The 15,093-nt window shown below is 33.1% G+C and overlaps 1 protein-coding gene and 1 pseudogene across 6 annotated transcripts in view; one reads left to right on the forward strand and one right to left on the reverse strand.

Moving 5' to 3' along the window:
- The first annotated feature begins 3 nt into the window (after positions 1–3).
- Positions 4–4,253, forward strand: LOC148598258 (uncharacterized; annotated as a pseudogene).
- Positions 4,254–8,810: 4,557 nt separating this feature from the next.
- Positions 8,811–15,093, reverse strand: part of LOC148598259 (solute carrier organic anion transporter family member 4C1-like) — a 58,742-nt gene continuing 52,459 nt past the window's right edge. For all 6 annotated transcript variants that reach the window (XM_088559904.1, XM_088559906.1, XM_088559905.1 and 3 more), the window contains exons 7-12: positions 14,325–14,588; positions 12,197–12,395; positions 11,138–11,288; positions 10,197–10,366; positions 9,522–9,586; positions 8,811–9,165 (exon numbers count right to left, since the gene is read on the reverse strand). In XM_088559904.1, coding sequence (XP_088416030.1) covers positions 8,861–9,165; positions 9,522–9,586; positions 10,197–10,366; positions 11,138–11,288; positions 12,197–12,395; positions 14,325–14,588 — 1,154 coding nt within the window. In that variant the 3' untranslated portion in view covers positions 8,811–8,860. The remainder of the gene's footprint in view (positions 9,166–9,521; positions 9,587–10,196; positions 10,367–11,137; positions 11,289–12,196; positions 12,396–14,324; positions 14,589–15,093) is intronic.

A 15,093-nucleotide genomic window follows, 5' to 3' on the forward strand; every position in this document is an offset into this window, starting at 1 on the left:
AATTGCAGCAATCGTCGTACTAGAAATGGCATCCTTCAAGAGGACACTGCAATTGAGGAATACAAACTGAAGAAGGCAAAGGAAGATGAAAATGTCCAGGTCAGACGCTGTAGATTAGTCATTGACCCAACACACAAATTCTTAGCTGGAAGTCCAGATGGGATCGTTTATAAAACTGTTGAGGGAAAAACGGAAATAGGTCTAATTGAAATAAAAAAAAATGTCTACATTCAACACCAATTACTCTATGGCAAGCAGCGAAAAACAAAAACATTCTGTTTTGAAATTGTTGATGGAAAATTACAATTGAAAACTAATCATCCATACTTCTATCAGTGTCGTGGGCTATTGAACATATGCGACAAAAAAGGATTAATTTCATAGTCCGTACTCTTAATCCACACCAATGTTTATTAATTATTAATTGAGAGAATTAAAAGACATTCCAACTTATGGGACAAGACAATGTTACACAAGCTCGATGCATTTTATTTCAAAGTTATTTCTACCAGAAGTAGCTTCACCAAGAGATGGACAAAGCCCTGGAATAAGAGAAAATGTTGTTTGGGAGAGACTTTTTTTTATATATTTACCTGTTTGTAAGTACAGGATCAATATATTCAAAATTTCAAGTGAAAGGTCAGTCACGTACATGTAAACATGAAGAAGAAAAGATGTGTATGAAGAACAGTATGAGAGCATTTACAGAGATCTAGGTCATTTTGCGCCAAATGTTTTCTGAAACTACAATTACAGATTACAGCCATATACAGATTACAATTTGTAAAGCTTTTAATGTTGAAGAAGGTATACTGACCTATTTGCATATACATGTAGCCGTAACGGCTAAATTGAAAGTAATTTTGATTGAACATATTTTGTCATTGAGAATCTGCAATCACATGCCGTTAATTTGGAAACAACCAACAAGACACTCCTGTTCTGGTTCCCTACTTTGGACAGGTGCAAAAGAGTAATCAAGGGAACCAAGGTTATACCGGTAATCAAAAGAATGAAATCCAGGGACAAAGACCAGACATGGAAAACAGACATACACAACAAAGAACATACATACAAAGTAACAAAAGCAAATGAGCAACTCAGACTCCACTAAAAACTTGGAGCTCGACCCGGATGCACCGGTAGGGTAGGCGTCCTCTACTTTTCTAGAAACACCCGCCGAGTTTCTCATTAAAATTCAAGTCCGAAATAGACAAACGAGGAAAGGAAAACTATAACCCGTTGAATAAATCAGTTTTCATGGTGCAGATGGATACACCATAACGATCCATGAGTTCATGATGACAACCATAAAACTCCTATAGTGATGACTTCAATCTTGTAGCAACATAACCCTGTTCCAGAAGCCTATTTGTTAGAGTTCTAGCGCGATACAAAAAGTCTGCGTAGTTTCGGCAAGCTCTGGCAAAATGTTGTTGGATTCAACTAGTTTTAAACATGTATCAGGCCAAAGTTAGTGTAGTATTTGTTTCCCCTCCTTATCTGACCCTATGTCTTTGAAATTGGGTAGGTAACCATGTTTTGTGTATATTGTATGAATTTGATTATCTGGTTCTGTAAAAAAAAATAATGGCTGCTTGAACATTTTTTATGGGTTTGTAGAGTAAGAGGAAACAAACTTGTTAACAATGTATTTTATATGAATAATTCTTTTTCAGTATACTCCAGTGAACCAAAAGAAACACAGAGCAAAGCGGCGTCGTTCAAATTCTACATCAACTTAGTCTACCTCTAAGAAATCAAAAACATTGACCATAGATGCACAAATTGAAGATGGACCACAGGCAGAAGTTCACATTAATCGGAGGTAAGTAAATACAAGCAATCAAATACATGTCATGTGTATAAGGAAATAAAGTAGCAGTAATTTCTATAGGAATCCTATACAATAACCAATGATACAGTGTACTACATGTTATGTATCAAACTATACAAATATATACATTGTATGTACAGCTACACCATGTACATTTATTAGAACATTTGGAGACACATATTTTGAAAATGAATCAATTTCGTTATTTGTATATACATGTAAAGATATTATGTGATGTCCTCCGAAAAAAATTCCAGTTGCAAGTCGGTTTATTTCTTAGGAGTTTCCGGATGATAACTTGGAGAAAGAATAAATGAAATCTTATGAAACTTTGTATAGTTGTTTATGAAATATAGGCTAAGTTACATTTACAGTTTAATAAACAAAAAAAAATATTTTCAATTTCGACTTTATATTCACTTTTTGCCATTTCCTTTTTTCAACAAAAACTTAGCAGGGTATCAATAATGCCCTATTTTTATAATATTGAACAGTATGACACAAATTTGTTTATTTTTACAGTTTGCCTCAAGAAAACCTCAAAGAAAAGCGGAACAGTTCAACATCTACTTGTAAGAAGTCAAAGCCATTGACCATAGCAGCTAGAACACAAGTTAATCCTAAATAAACAAATAATGTCCAGCTGTTTCAGTTCCAGTATAACTATTTTGATCAAATGCATTTTCCAATAGATAGAAACTTATTTCTACACTTGTCTGAACTGAAGGTCACTGTTGGTTATTGCAATCACTTGGCATACAGTTATCGTCATCATGAACTTTTTCTAAAATCTTTTTCTCTGAAACTTATTAACTGATTTAAGCAAATTTTACATCAATAATCATTAGGATATTTATATCAAACTTGAGACCAATCATTACTTTTAATGGAAGAAAGGGATGACACTGTATTAGCATTGACATTGGTCCCAAACACACCTATCAGCAGTACTTGCCATTTTATGGGATTTTCATTGTACTGAAAAGGCAATCAATGCACAAATTGTATTTTTGTTTTTCTACCAAATGCATTTTCAGCATTTGATATTAACTGAAGGCAAAACTAAATAAACTTTTTCTTAAAAAATGCAAGGAATATTAAAACCACATCTTATTAAGTTTATTCTCATTACATGTGTCAAGTATGCATATTCTGCATGCATCTTTGTCTTTTGTGTGAAATGATAAAATAAAATTTACCAATATCTTATTTTTTTTTTTTTTTTGACAGTGTGTATTCAGAAAAACCAAAAACATCAAAAAGAAGGCAAAAATGTTTAAAATCTTATCCCACAGAAACTAAAATATGCCCAGAAATCCCATTTCCTGATCGCACAAGGTATGTAAATTACATGTTATTTGGCTTTTGTTATACATAAACGGATGAGCTAATGAAAAGTATAAACCATTTTAACTTTTAAATGTGAGGACGGGAGTATCAGCCTCTCATATCACAGCTGTTTAGTTTGATTTGTAGGTCAGTATGGTTGTCAATGGTCAAGGTCAGACAAACGTTTTCATACATGCATATGCAGAGGGTGCCTAGATTATCTTCATGTTTGGTATGATGAATGGTACATGTTTGAAGATTTAAATTATATAAATTCATATTCTGTATCTTTTAGAAGATCTGAGCAGCAACTGAGTTTTTGGGTAGAAGAATCTGTCATGAGTGGGTAGTTGATGAAGAAACAAATACGAAAGACTGGTTCGAAGGCACTGTTTTGTCTGTTACCTCAGGAATTGACGGGAAATTGAATTCTACATATAATGTTTTGTATTAAGGGTACGCTCCAGCATATACAGTAGACAATTTAGTTGAGGATTTCCAATCTGGATCCCTACAGTTCTAAGACTTTTACATATAAACAGGTGTGATATTTTTTAGCCAAGTTGAAACAAAGTTGAAGTTTGGTATTGCGATACTGAAATTACAGGGAGCGGACATGCTGACATAAAAAATTGATTGAATTTTACTCAACAGTTTTCATTTGATTCAATCAACATCACATCAACAAAAACTCTATTGATTTTTCTTTCAAGGCCACAGTCACCTAAAAAAATGTTTTCGGGTCAATAACTAGAAAAATAGGTTTTCAATCAGATTTCTGGGACAGGTATCTCCTAGTTTTTGAGTAATAGAGGATTAAAGGGACAAAAATATTAATTCAGTTTGGTTTTTTTATATGATTTGAAGGATACTTTTGTCAAAATGTAGAGTAAACCAAAGGCTTTGGGACATTTAACAAATCATTTACTGTTTTCCCATTTAGTGAAAATTATTTGATAAGAGGAATTTTATGTAGTGATAAAAACATAGTTTTACTCCACTTCTTATTTTGTTCATTCTTTTTCAGACGCAATTCAGAAATAAAGATCCCACTGCACCAAACTTTGCACAACCTGGAGATGAGTGATGAGACCATCCTACCTGGTGAAAAAATAAAAATATGATATGCGATTTTTTTTTTATATTCTTGAATAACATTATGGGCCTCTAGTTTGAAAAAGCAATTGATTAGATTTTTTTTTTTTTTTTTTTTTTTTTGCATTTCTATACATGATAAAGGATATATGTATGCATTTTATGTTTGATTTTAACTGATATTGTTTTTGCTCATGTTGCTGGTTACACTGCTGGTTTTCCATAGTAAATAATAGGTTGTGAATGTGAAACTGAAACAGGAAGTTACTATTTATAGAAAAAGTAGTTCCAATCAATCAAGTCAAATATGGCTTGTTATTTAGCACCAAACATATTGTCTAAAAAACCTAATATGATTAGATTTTTACTTTTTATTGTGAATAAATGCTAGCTCCCACTAGGTATGGCCTTCATTAATACTCCTGTGTTATTTTTACAGGGAAATGTTGACATAGGAAAACTGAGGATTTTTTCTTCACCAGAGACCCTTTTAGGACATAGGATAGATTTACAATAACTTCCATATGCTTGTAATCAGGACAAAACTATTGTACTCTTTATAAGGAAGATTTTGATTATAATATGACATAATTTGTGAGAATATAATGCAAAAATTTAAGTTTGAAAATTTATTTGTTTCTTCATTTAGCGGATCCTTAAGCAAGCATTATTCCACGTTTTCTAAAATTGGTCTTTATAATATGAATTGAACAGGTACCAACAAAGCACGTGATTATTCCCTTTATAATTGACCGTATTAAGAACATGCCTAGTTGGAAAGACAAAAAATACCTCGTCCTAAATCCGTAACAGATGTTGTTATGATTAGTTTAAAGAAAACCAATGGAAAATATTGAGAGAAAATTGATTATCAACAAATAGAATGTCTTTTGGTTCGTTTTATATATTTTGTTATCGCATTCGACTTCATGACCTGAAATTTTCACACAATTTCTTGCACCAAATTTCTTCTCACTTTTGAAGTTTATACAATGTTCAAACTTTTGTAAATTAATTACATATTCTACAATTTTCATATAAATTGAACATTAAGTTTAATATAGTATAAATGATCATTTTCACAAAATTTCTGAAACCAATATTTTTTTTCTTTTAACAACATTATTTTCCACTTTTAAATTTCATATAATTTTCACATTTTTCTAAATTTACATACATTCTTTCAATGTACGATATTTAATCAAACATTAAGTTCTTTGATATACAAACAATCATTTTCCTTTATGAAACATTTATATTTTACCTCTTGGACATTTTGCTTTCACCTCACTCTGTTCGTGTGGGCGACGTTCTCCCTTTGCTGTTTGACCTTCTCACGTTGTTTTTTTTATCCGGAATTTAGATAAATCCTATTGCCCACTGGAGCTCTGTTTCCCCTTTTACGGTCACCATTCCTTTTCCTTTGTTGTCCACTTTTCCTCCTTTTCTTTGTGTCTTTTCCCCGTCCATCTCCATTTACTTGTTATTGAGTTTGATCATTTACATTGTACTATTTATCATCAATGTTTTAATCTGTTGATCTTTCTTGATTCTTGGGTGGTGACATTGATATCTGAGCTTCAGTTTGCTGCCTACCGGTTTATTTTCTCTTTTGTCATATTCTGATCCTGAGTCTCTACAGTTGTCTCTTCTTCAGACTTGGACTCATCAGATCTTTCTACTTCGCTTCCCGATTTTGACCTTCAATCTTTGTTTCTGTTAATGTTCTTGAACCCTGAGCAGTTCATCATTATGTGTTCAGATTGTGAGCACAATTTGCATATGCAATCATTTTGGCATTTCTTGATATTGTGACCATTTTCTTAACTGTTATTACATAGAAATACACTAGTGTCCTTCAGTTGTCCCTGATGGTAAATTTTAGCTGTATATATTCCAATTCTAAGAGTCTTTGAGAGTGGCACAGCAAATGGCCGACAAAATAACCATTCTCATTCCCGTCCAACAGTTTGTAAGTTTGATGTCTACCCTCATGTACTTTTTAGTATATTCAACTATTTCGATATATCTCAAAGACAATCGTCAGCGGATAATGGGATACAGTATACTTTGCCGAATATAAGGAGGTCATCCAGCTTTCTAAAATGCCTATGTCGCACTATCATTACAATCGTGCCGCGTATAGTGACTACCTCAGTTAATAACTTGTCCCGATCATCTTTGTTGTCTAAATATATACGTATATATAATTTTATGATTCTCTGAATACCGTGAATGATATGCGGTTTGATTTTGTTGCCAATTGTTTGTCAAATTCTAAATGGATGAGCCAATCATTTTTGTGTGATTTTGTATCGCCAAACACATCATATTCTCTGCGAAATATCGGTTTTACACCAGATAATTCAGTATTGTTCTTTGTTTCGTTATAGTGTTTACCGGCAGTCCCGGCCTACGACGCCATTTTAACATTGTTTACATTTTGTTGGTTTGGATTTTTTCCACTTTTGTTTAGAAGTGGTTGTTCCTTCATTTTGCTGTTGTGTTTGCTTCTGTTGATCCTTATTGATGCCTCTATCGCTTTCTACAGATGTTGCCATTTCACAAAAAATAAATTACATCTCGAACTGTTCTGTCATTTGGAGAAATGACCAATACATCAGCAAAGGCCGACCTCCCGGTTTTATATATAAATACTATTGTTTAACGCATAGTTCAAAGTTATTTTGATGTTACAAATTAAATTTTATTTAAGTTGGGAATCAAAATGAAATTTAATGTTCTTCTCTCCAAAAGTGCCGACAACAGGGAAAAAAACTTTCTAGTACTTAACAATAAGTGGTATTATAAATACCCCCTAGATCACGTGTTTTTCGTTCTTTTGTTTTTGAATAAGATCAAACGAACACTTACTATAAACTCTGGAGACCGGCTGACGTCACGCGTGTTTATATAAACTGTCCGGAGTCATTCAATTCAATAACAAATCAATACAATAACGTAGTTCACTGTATTTATTAGAAGCCGTCCTTGATCTTTATATTAATAATATTTCTGGACAATAATCTCAAATGTCAGTTTCTTTACTCATGTTACTTTCATTTATACGTTGGTCTTCTTTTTATAGCAAATAATCAACAACTGTACGGTAGTTTAACGCTAAACACGGTATTTCTACGATGAAGTGTTAATGTAAATCCATATATAATCTTGTGACACATGAATATTTGTACCCTCATTTTCAGAATTAAAAGATATTAAAAGTAAGTCCAGAATCAGGCGAAATGAAAAAGATCGGAAACGTGCATGCCAAAAACCAACCAATCTGAAAATATAATTTCACTCAATGATAATTTCTCTATTTGAAAAGACTATTATTTGCTCTCTAAATATGTCTCACTTGATTTGCTCAGATTATATTCAATAGACTGTTAGAAAAATGAGGTATTTGACAGAGTTGTCTGTCTTTTTTAAAGTTATTTTTCAGTGCATTTCAATGAAATTATTACTCATTTTACCAAAGTGATATGGAACATCATGTTTTTTTTTCCTTGATTTTGATGGTGGAAATAGTCAAATTAGATTTTCATATTGTGGGGTTTATCATGCCATATTTCACCCACTGCCCGATTCTTACAGAGGCTGACACCTAAGATGCAACAATAGTAACTGGAAATGTGTCAACTAATATACAAATGTAATGTTACATTACAAAATAGCCTAAGTGTAGACAATTATTCCACGCCATAACCGCATCTGTGGTCGTGTGGTAGCGTGGACAAAACTGTTCAGATATTAATAATGCTTGAAACTACATTTAAGCTTGTTTTAACAGGTTAAACGCTTTTGCTTAGCCTTCAAGAGGAGGCCGTCGTAACCTGCCAATCCCCTTGCCTGCGGCGGTTAAACGTTTGAACAGATTTTATAATGACTTGACCGCTGAGTTGATGTCTAATCTTCTACTGATATTATACCGTCCGAATCAGAAAAAAATTCGATAGTTGAAGTCATATGTCTTTTCCTTGTAAAAATGGAAATTGGTTTTGTGCTTATGCTTTGAAATGCTATTTTTGAAATGCTAAAGGTCCAAATGTGTAGTATTCCTTTGAAAAGCCTCCATGTAGACAACAGGATATTCATTACATTTCATGCTTACCCTACCGGATCATGTAATGTCACTCATGGATCGATTGAAGTGCATATTGCAAATGTTTTTTTTATTTATTTTTTTTGTGCAATTTCATGCTTTCCTTATCTTCAGTTTTTATATTTATTACTTTTTTTTAAATCTATTTCCTACATTACGCATGTACGCAATGTAGATTGGTACAATTTAATAAATTAATTGATGAAATGCAACAATAATGCCGTGATCCTCTATACTTCAGTTTGGTAAACAATAAGAAGTGTTCATATAACCCAAATGAAAAGTGACTGAGGAGTAAACATTTGTAGCTTTACTGTTTGAAAATCCTAATTCGTGAAAACCATACCAATATATGAACATTTACAATAAAAACACATATGGCCTAACCTTTCAATGAAGGCAATTAAGTTCGAAGACCAAAAACGAAAATTCAATGCATAATACGAATATAAACAATTATTTATTCACAATAATATCAACTTAACAATTAATCAAACAACAGTTGTGCTATCCGATTGAGGTTCGGGTGTACTTATATTATCAAATCCATTACTATCCGGGCCTTTTTTTATTTCTGTACACATGACCTCTATTGGCGGTTTATACACTTTATACGCTAATATGAACATTAATGCTGTAAAAACCTTAAGGCAGACTAGAATTATGAAAAAGTTGACACTTAAAGAAGCATTGTTATAAATATAACACGATTTTTTATCACCACACTCATTTTCCTGCCATACGAGGCACGTACTATCAATAACAGCACCAAAGAATATTGGACCGGGAACAGTGCCTATAAAAATAAAAATCATAATAAATAATACAAAGATCCTTTGCCGGATACAGGTTAATAGATATTCTACATTACTAATATATGTATTACAAATATAAATGTCTGCTATTGTAAGAATACGAGGCAATCAGTAATAAACAAAAACAGCAAAAGTGGCTTTTGTGTATTAACCAATATAACATGTACAAGGACAGTAAATACCAATACATTGTCGACATCATCACCTCAAATAAATATTGACTTGTATGGAGACCTAAATCAACCATGGAAAAATACATCAATGAGCTGCAACCACTATTTAATTACTCTGATATAAACAATGACAATAGATGATAGTAACAAGGTTAAATACCAACCTAATAATCGAGCTATAAACCACTGAATACCCAAACCAAATGTCCTATGATTGTCATGAATGCACCTGCAAATATTTATAAAACGTATATGCAGTTAATATAGCAATTTTAAGTCATCACTAAATCAGTTTTATGGCAGATATCGTGTATGGTGTAACTTTCTGAACTACAACAGCCAATTTGTTGATATTTTCATGGTATTCTTCTTTCATATATCCGGACGTGGTAATTTAAAGCACACTGATGGGTGTTTTTAGAAACACAGGAGAATCATTAAAACATTAAAAACATACTTTTCGCAAATCATTGAATTTGTTTAAGCCTTTGTATTAAATGTAAATAGGTAATAAAGCCTTCAAAAAGTTATTTCAAGTAGGTTTGTGCATGGTTCGTGTGCTTCGTGCATTGGTAACATGTACATGTCGAATATACAATTCAAAACTGAGCTTATCAAATATAAATTACCAATGACCATATTCGTATAACCATATTTCTATGGAATATTTTTTTTATTTTTGAATTTTTTTTTCAGATTGCTCCCCTTTGTGTCAACTGTAAAAAGCAGGGTCAAATCGGTGATCCCGGTTGAATTGGCTAATTTGCTTCAAAGAAAACATTCAACTCCATAAATGGATTATCCTAAGCATCAAAACTTTTCCTTTGTTCACCACTTACCTAAGAGTAGCTGATAAGGCAGGAGGTGACTGCATAAAACGGAAAAATATGGCAAACAATAACATTGGTAGAAATACGTAGAGAAGGTAACAATCTGATTTACAACGTCCAATAGAGGCCGTAATCTCCCTTTGGGCGTAGTGATGGAGGCAGGTACAGTTGGTGTAAGTCTATAAAGAGAAGAAGTGTATTTTAAGAAGAAAAATATAGTTTATCTGGTAACTTGTCTCATCATTCGTTAGTTTTATCATAAATGACCAGCAGACCACTGAAGAATTCCATATTTGTTCTATTTACACTGAGAGTCAAGAGCAAGTACAAATTTGATCTTAAAAATAGTTCCTAACAAGTTATTCGCAAAACATAGCAAAAGAATTGTACCTCTGAACAGTTACTAACAATTATTCTTTAAACTGAGGTTTTTCCAAACAAAAACAAATTTTAATATCAGTTTCGAACAATGCCACTGAATACGATTAACAGCAGGAACGACATGTTTTCCTACCTGTAATAGTTCTAGAGTGGTTGCCCTTTTGCATATAATGGGCCAGAGATTAAACTTTAGTACTTCTTGACTTAAGTGTTAATGTCTAAATAGATTAATAAATGTTTAATATACATGTACTAATTTTGACCGAGTAATCAAGGGAACCAGGATTCTAGCGGAAATCAAAAAGAATGTAATCCTGGGACAAAGACCAGACATAGAAAATAGACACACACAACACATATAATGAAGTAACTAGAATAATATATACAAAGTAACATAAGTAAATGAGCAACTCGGACTCCAGTAAAAACTCGGAGCATGGACCAGGTGCACCGGTAAAAAATGTGTTTTTGACACGTGAATAAAAGCATTTTCTCAACAAAACATCAGTGATCCAACACAATATTTGCAATAGTGTCGGTCTCACATAACTACGCCATCGCCTACGTACCTCTCCATTCAGCATGGATTTCTTACAACCAGCAAAACATGGTGAAAAGTATTGAACTTTATTATCATCTGTACAAATTGGCTCATAAAACTCAGTAGAACACAAACAGTCACTGTTACATGAATGAGCCAATTTTGGTAAAGCCATCTCACTAAACAAAAATCATAAAAAAACTTATTTTCTTTATTAACATGAAACAGGCGTTATTTTTCTTGTATCAGTGAAGGGTCTATATTAAACAGAACAATGTTTTTTTTTGTTTTACCATGAAATGCTGAGAATAAATGCAGGTTAATTTTTTTCATTTTTCCAAGACATTCTTTGCTTTAATGTTTGTTCACACTGCTTTATTGGTAGAATAAATTATTGTGGGTTGAGAAAAACGAGGCAGTTAAGAAGGTATTTGTACAAATGTACAAATGGTGAACGTACAAACTATGAGGATTGGTGTTTTTCTGATTATGTTTTATTGAATGTCTAATTCTAATACTGCTATCATTATGATGTATATACATGTATGTGCATTAAACCCTATCATTCTTCGAGGTACATTTCAGAAACGTTTTCATATACATGTATGTTAACGAAAATTTGTGTTGAAATCATTTATAGATACAAAAATTATTTATAATTCATGTGTTGTCTGATACAGACAAAAATACATTTCTTGGACAATCCGAAATGTTTTATTAATTCTATGGAAAGGATTAGTTATTCTTTAGTACAGTGTGCTTAATATCTGGATACATGTATTCCTAATGGTACATGTATTTTTGAATGTATAAACATGTATCTGCAAATGTATGCTATGAGGAGGCAGATATAAAACTCGTTAAAAGAAACGTGTCTTTATTTGACTTTCTATTACAATAAAAGAACAATTTTTGAAAAACATTGATTGTGGAGAGACATTAAAATTGGTACCAATGTACATGATGTGCATGTAGGCCTAACAATAGTTCTGAGCAATACATTTGAAATGACCTGTCAAGGTAATATAAATGCAAGTCTCTGACCATGGGTTTCAAAACCATAAAGACATCATTCGCATGTACTTACTGTGATATATTGTACTGGATATTAACCCCTGCTACTGCATCTTGTGGACACCGTATCCATACCAACAAATCCAATACCATGGCCGCCACACAAACAACTATATTAAGCTTTAACATGCCCTGTATTTTTAACTTCCGTCTTTTACAGACGAGACCACCAATAAATTGCCCACCTGCTGCGCCTGGGACAGCCATTAAACCTAAAATAAAAAAACGACATATTTCAAAGAACGCCATGAGCCTGAATGGCAAAATAAAATAAAAGTGTATTCAAAAATTAAATTATAGGCGCATACAAGGTAGGGGTGACCCTCCCCATCCCTCTGGAATCGATAGTTGAGGTTGTTAAGTAAAAACGATTAACTGGGCATTCAAACTAGAAAGGAAAGAAATGGATAAAAAAGCAATCCATAAGATGTTGAAACCTCACTTTTTAATCATATTTATTCTTTATGCCATCCTCTTATTTAAATATTCTGGTAAGGGAGGTAAAAATATCTAATTACTTTACAACCTTAACAAATTGAAGGTATTTTCTTTTGTTTTCAATACCTTTTGATGGTTGGTTAAGTTCTTATTTTGTAATCTTTTCTGTATATTAGATGGTACACCTAGATACAAATATATAGTTCTTGGTAGAGATTCATCATACTTTGTAAGAAATAATTCCAAATCATCTTCCAAATATACAGAGGAAGATGTTTTACAAAATGCTGGAATTTTTAATCGACAACATATTTGTCCAGTGTGGTGGACGTGTTTTTTAACAAACGATTGGCATTTCAATGGGAACAAATTGTGCTCATTTACTTGCTGACCTATTTCTTCACACTTATAAGGCTGACTTTATAGCTGATCTGATCCGAAAGAAAGATTATCGTTTGGCTAGATCCTTTAATCTAAAGTCCCACTATACAGATGACGTTTTATCTTTAAACAATCCTAATTTCCGTGATTTGATACATCCCATCTACCCCAAAGAACTTAAGATAAAGGATACTATAGACACTGTGAAGTCAGCCTCATGTCTTGACTTAGAAATCGATGGTAAAGGAAAACTATTGACCAAACTTTACGACAATCGTGATGACTTTTCATTCCAAATTGTCAACTTTCCTTTCATCTGTGGCAAAACCCCTTCAGCACCTGAATATGGAGTTTTCACATCACAACTCATACGTCATGCCAGAGCTTGCCGAAACTACGCAGACTTTTTGTATCACGCTAGAACTCAAACAAATAGGCATCTGGAACTGGGTTATGTTGCTACAAGATTGAAGTCATTACTACAGAAGTATCATGGTCGTCACCATGAACTCGTGGATCGTTATGGTGTATCCATCTGCACCATGAAAACTGATTTATTCAACGGGTCATAATTTTCCTTTCTCGTTTGTCTATCCCGGACTTGACTTTTTATGAGCAACTCGGCGGGTGTTACTAGAAAAGCAGAGGACGCTTACCCTACCGGTTCACCTAGTCCATGCTCCCAGTTTTTAGTGGAGTCCGAGTTGCTCATTTGCTTTTGTTACTTTGTATGTATGAGTTTAGTAACTTTATGTTCTTTGTTGTGTATGTCTGTTTTCCATGTCTGGTCTTTGTCCCTGGGTTACATTCTTTTGATTACCGCTATAACCTTGGTTCCCTTGATTACCCTTATATCTGATTCATATTTTAGGTTATTTCCCTTTAAGCTTCATTTTACCATAAACACCATGTACTAGAACTCATATTTAAAATGCAAATGTACGATTTGCCAGAAAGGTAGAACGTTTTGTTTTAAAAGAAGTATGATGGCTTTGATGGTAGATTCTCAGAGGTTATAATGGCCTCATTAACAGACGAGACCTGCGTCCAGTTTCATAAAACATCTGAAATTGAGATTTTCCTCAAATCCTTCCTCAATTCGAATTTCGACCATTCAGATCACTTAAAATATAAGATTCCAGGAAAAGCAATGGACTAAAGAAATTCTCAACTTGATATTTTGTTTTTTAAACCCAGGTCAGTAGGAAGTTATGTAACAATTTTGGAGAAGTTTAAGCTATGCTGTATATGCCATGATATTCACTGATTTTCTGTCATCTCTCGATTATGGACAGTGAAGAAATCTTCTGTTTTGTACCTACCACCAAGCATAGATGCCCAAGATGCTGTTATTCCAAACTGGTTTTGTATTAATTTTGGCATAAATGTAGCGAAGCCTGAAGTAGCGAGACCTTCCCCTGTTCCAGCCAGGGTTATCAAGACAAATGTAGGATTTGAAATGATGCTCCATGTTGCTTTAGGAAAATCTCGTAAACTTGTGTTGGTGGAATCTTTATCAATCAAGTCTTTGGTGTCTTTTCCACCATGGACTTGGGACACTCTAGTTGCCCGAACATGTTTGGCAGCTGAAAAACATTTACATTATGATATAGATAAATATATAGTGAGACGTGTATAAACAAAACTCTAAATATACCGGAAACTTGCCTAAATAATATATCCACATATATCCTTTAAAATCAGTTACACTGATACATATTTAATTGATTCGTGTAACCAAAACGCCCACCTAAACTAAATAACAAATACTTCTGTTTGAGATTCAGTTCAGAGAGGTTTCACTACACACAGTTCAAGAAATATGCAGGTACAATCTAGGCAGACGACAGTTCAACGTGATAACCGTCTGGCGTTGTCATTATCTGTAACAGTCTTTATGAACGAAAATTATTAGGGCAGTTGTTTTTCTGAGTCCATATATCTTAACTTTATTGATAAAACGAAGTAAAGTCATGTTGACTCGATTTGTACACAAGAAAATCTTCAAACGGAATTTATGCAAATAGAGCTTCACGTGAAATTCGCATGAACTTCACATGGCATTAATATGCATCAAAAAATATTTTACAA

This window comes from Perna viridis, chromosome 14, assembly GCF_037379345.1.
Source record: "Perna viridis isolate PV_CMFRI_1.1 ecotype Kerala chromosome 14, ASM3737934v1, whole genome shotgun sequence".
Lineage (NCBI taxonomy): Eukaryota > Metazoa > Mollusca > Bivalvia > Mytilida > Mytilidae > Perna > Perna viridis.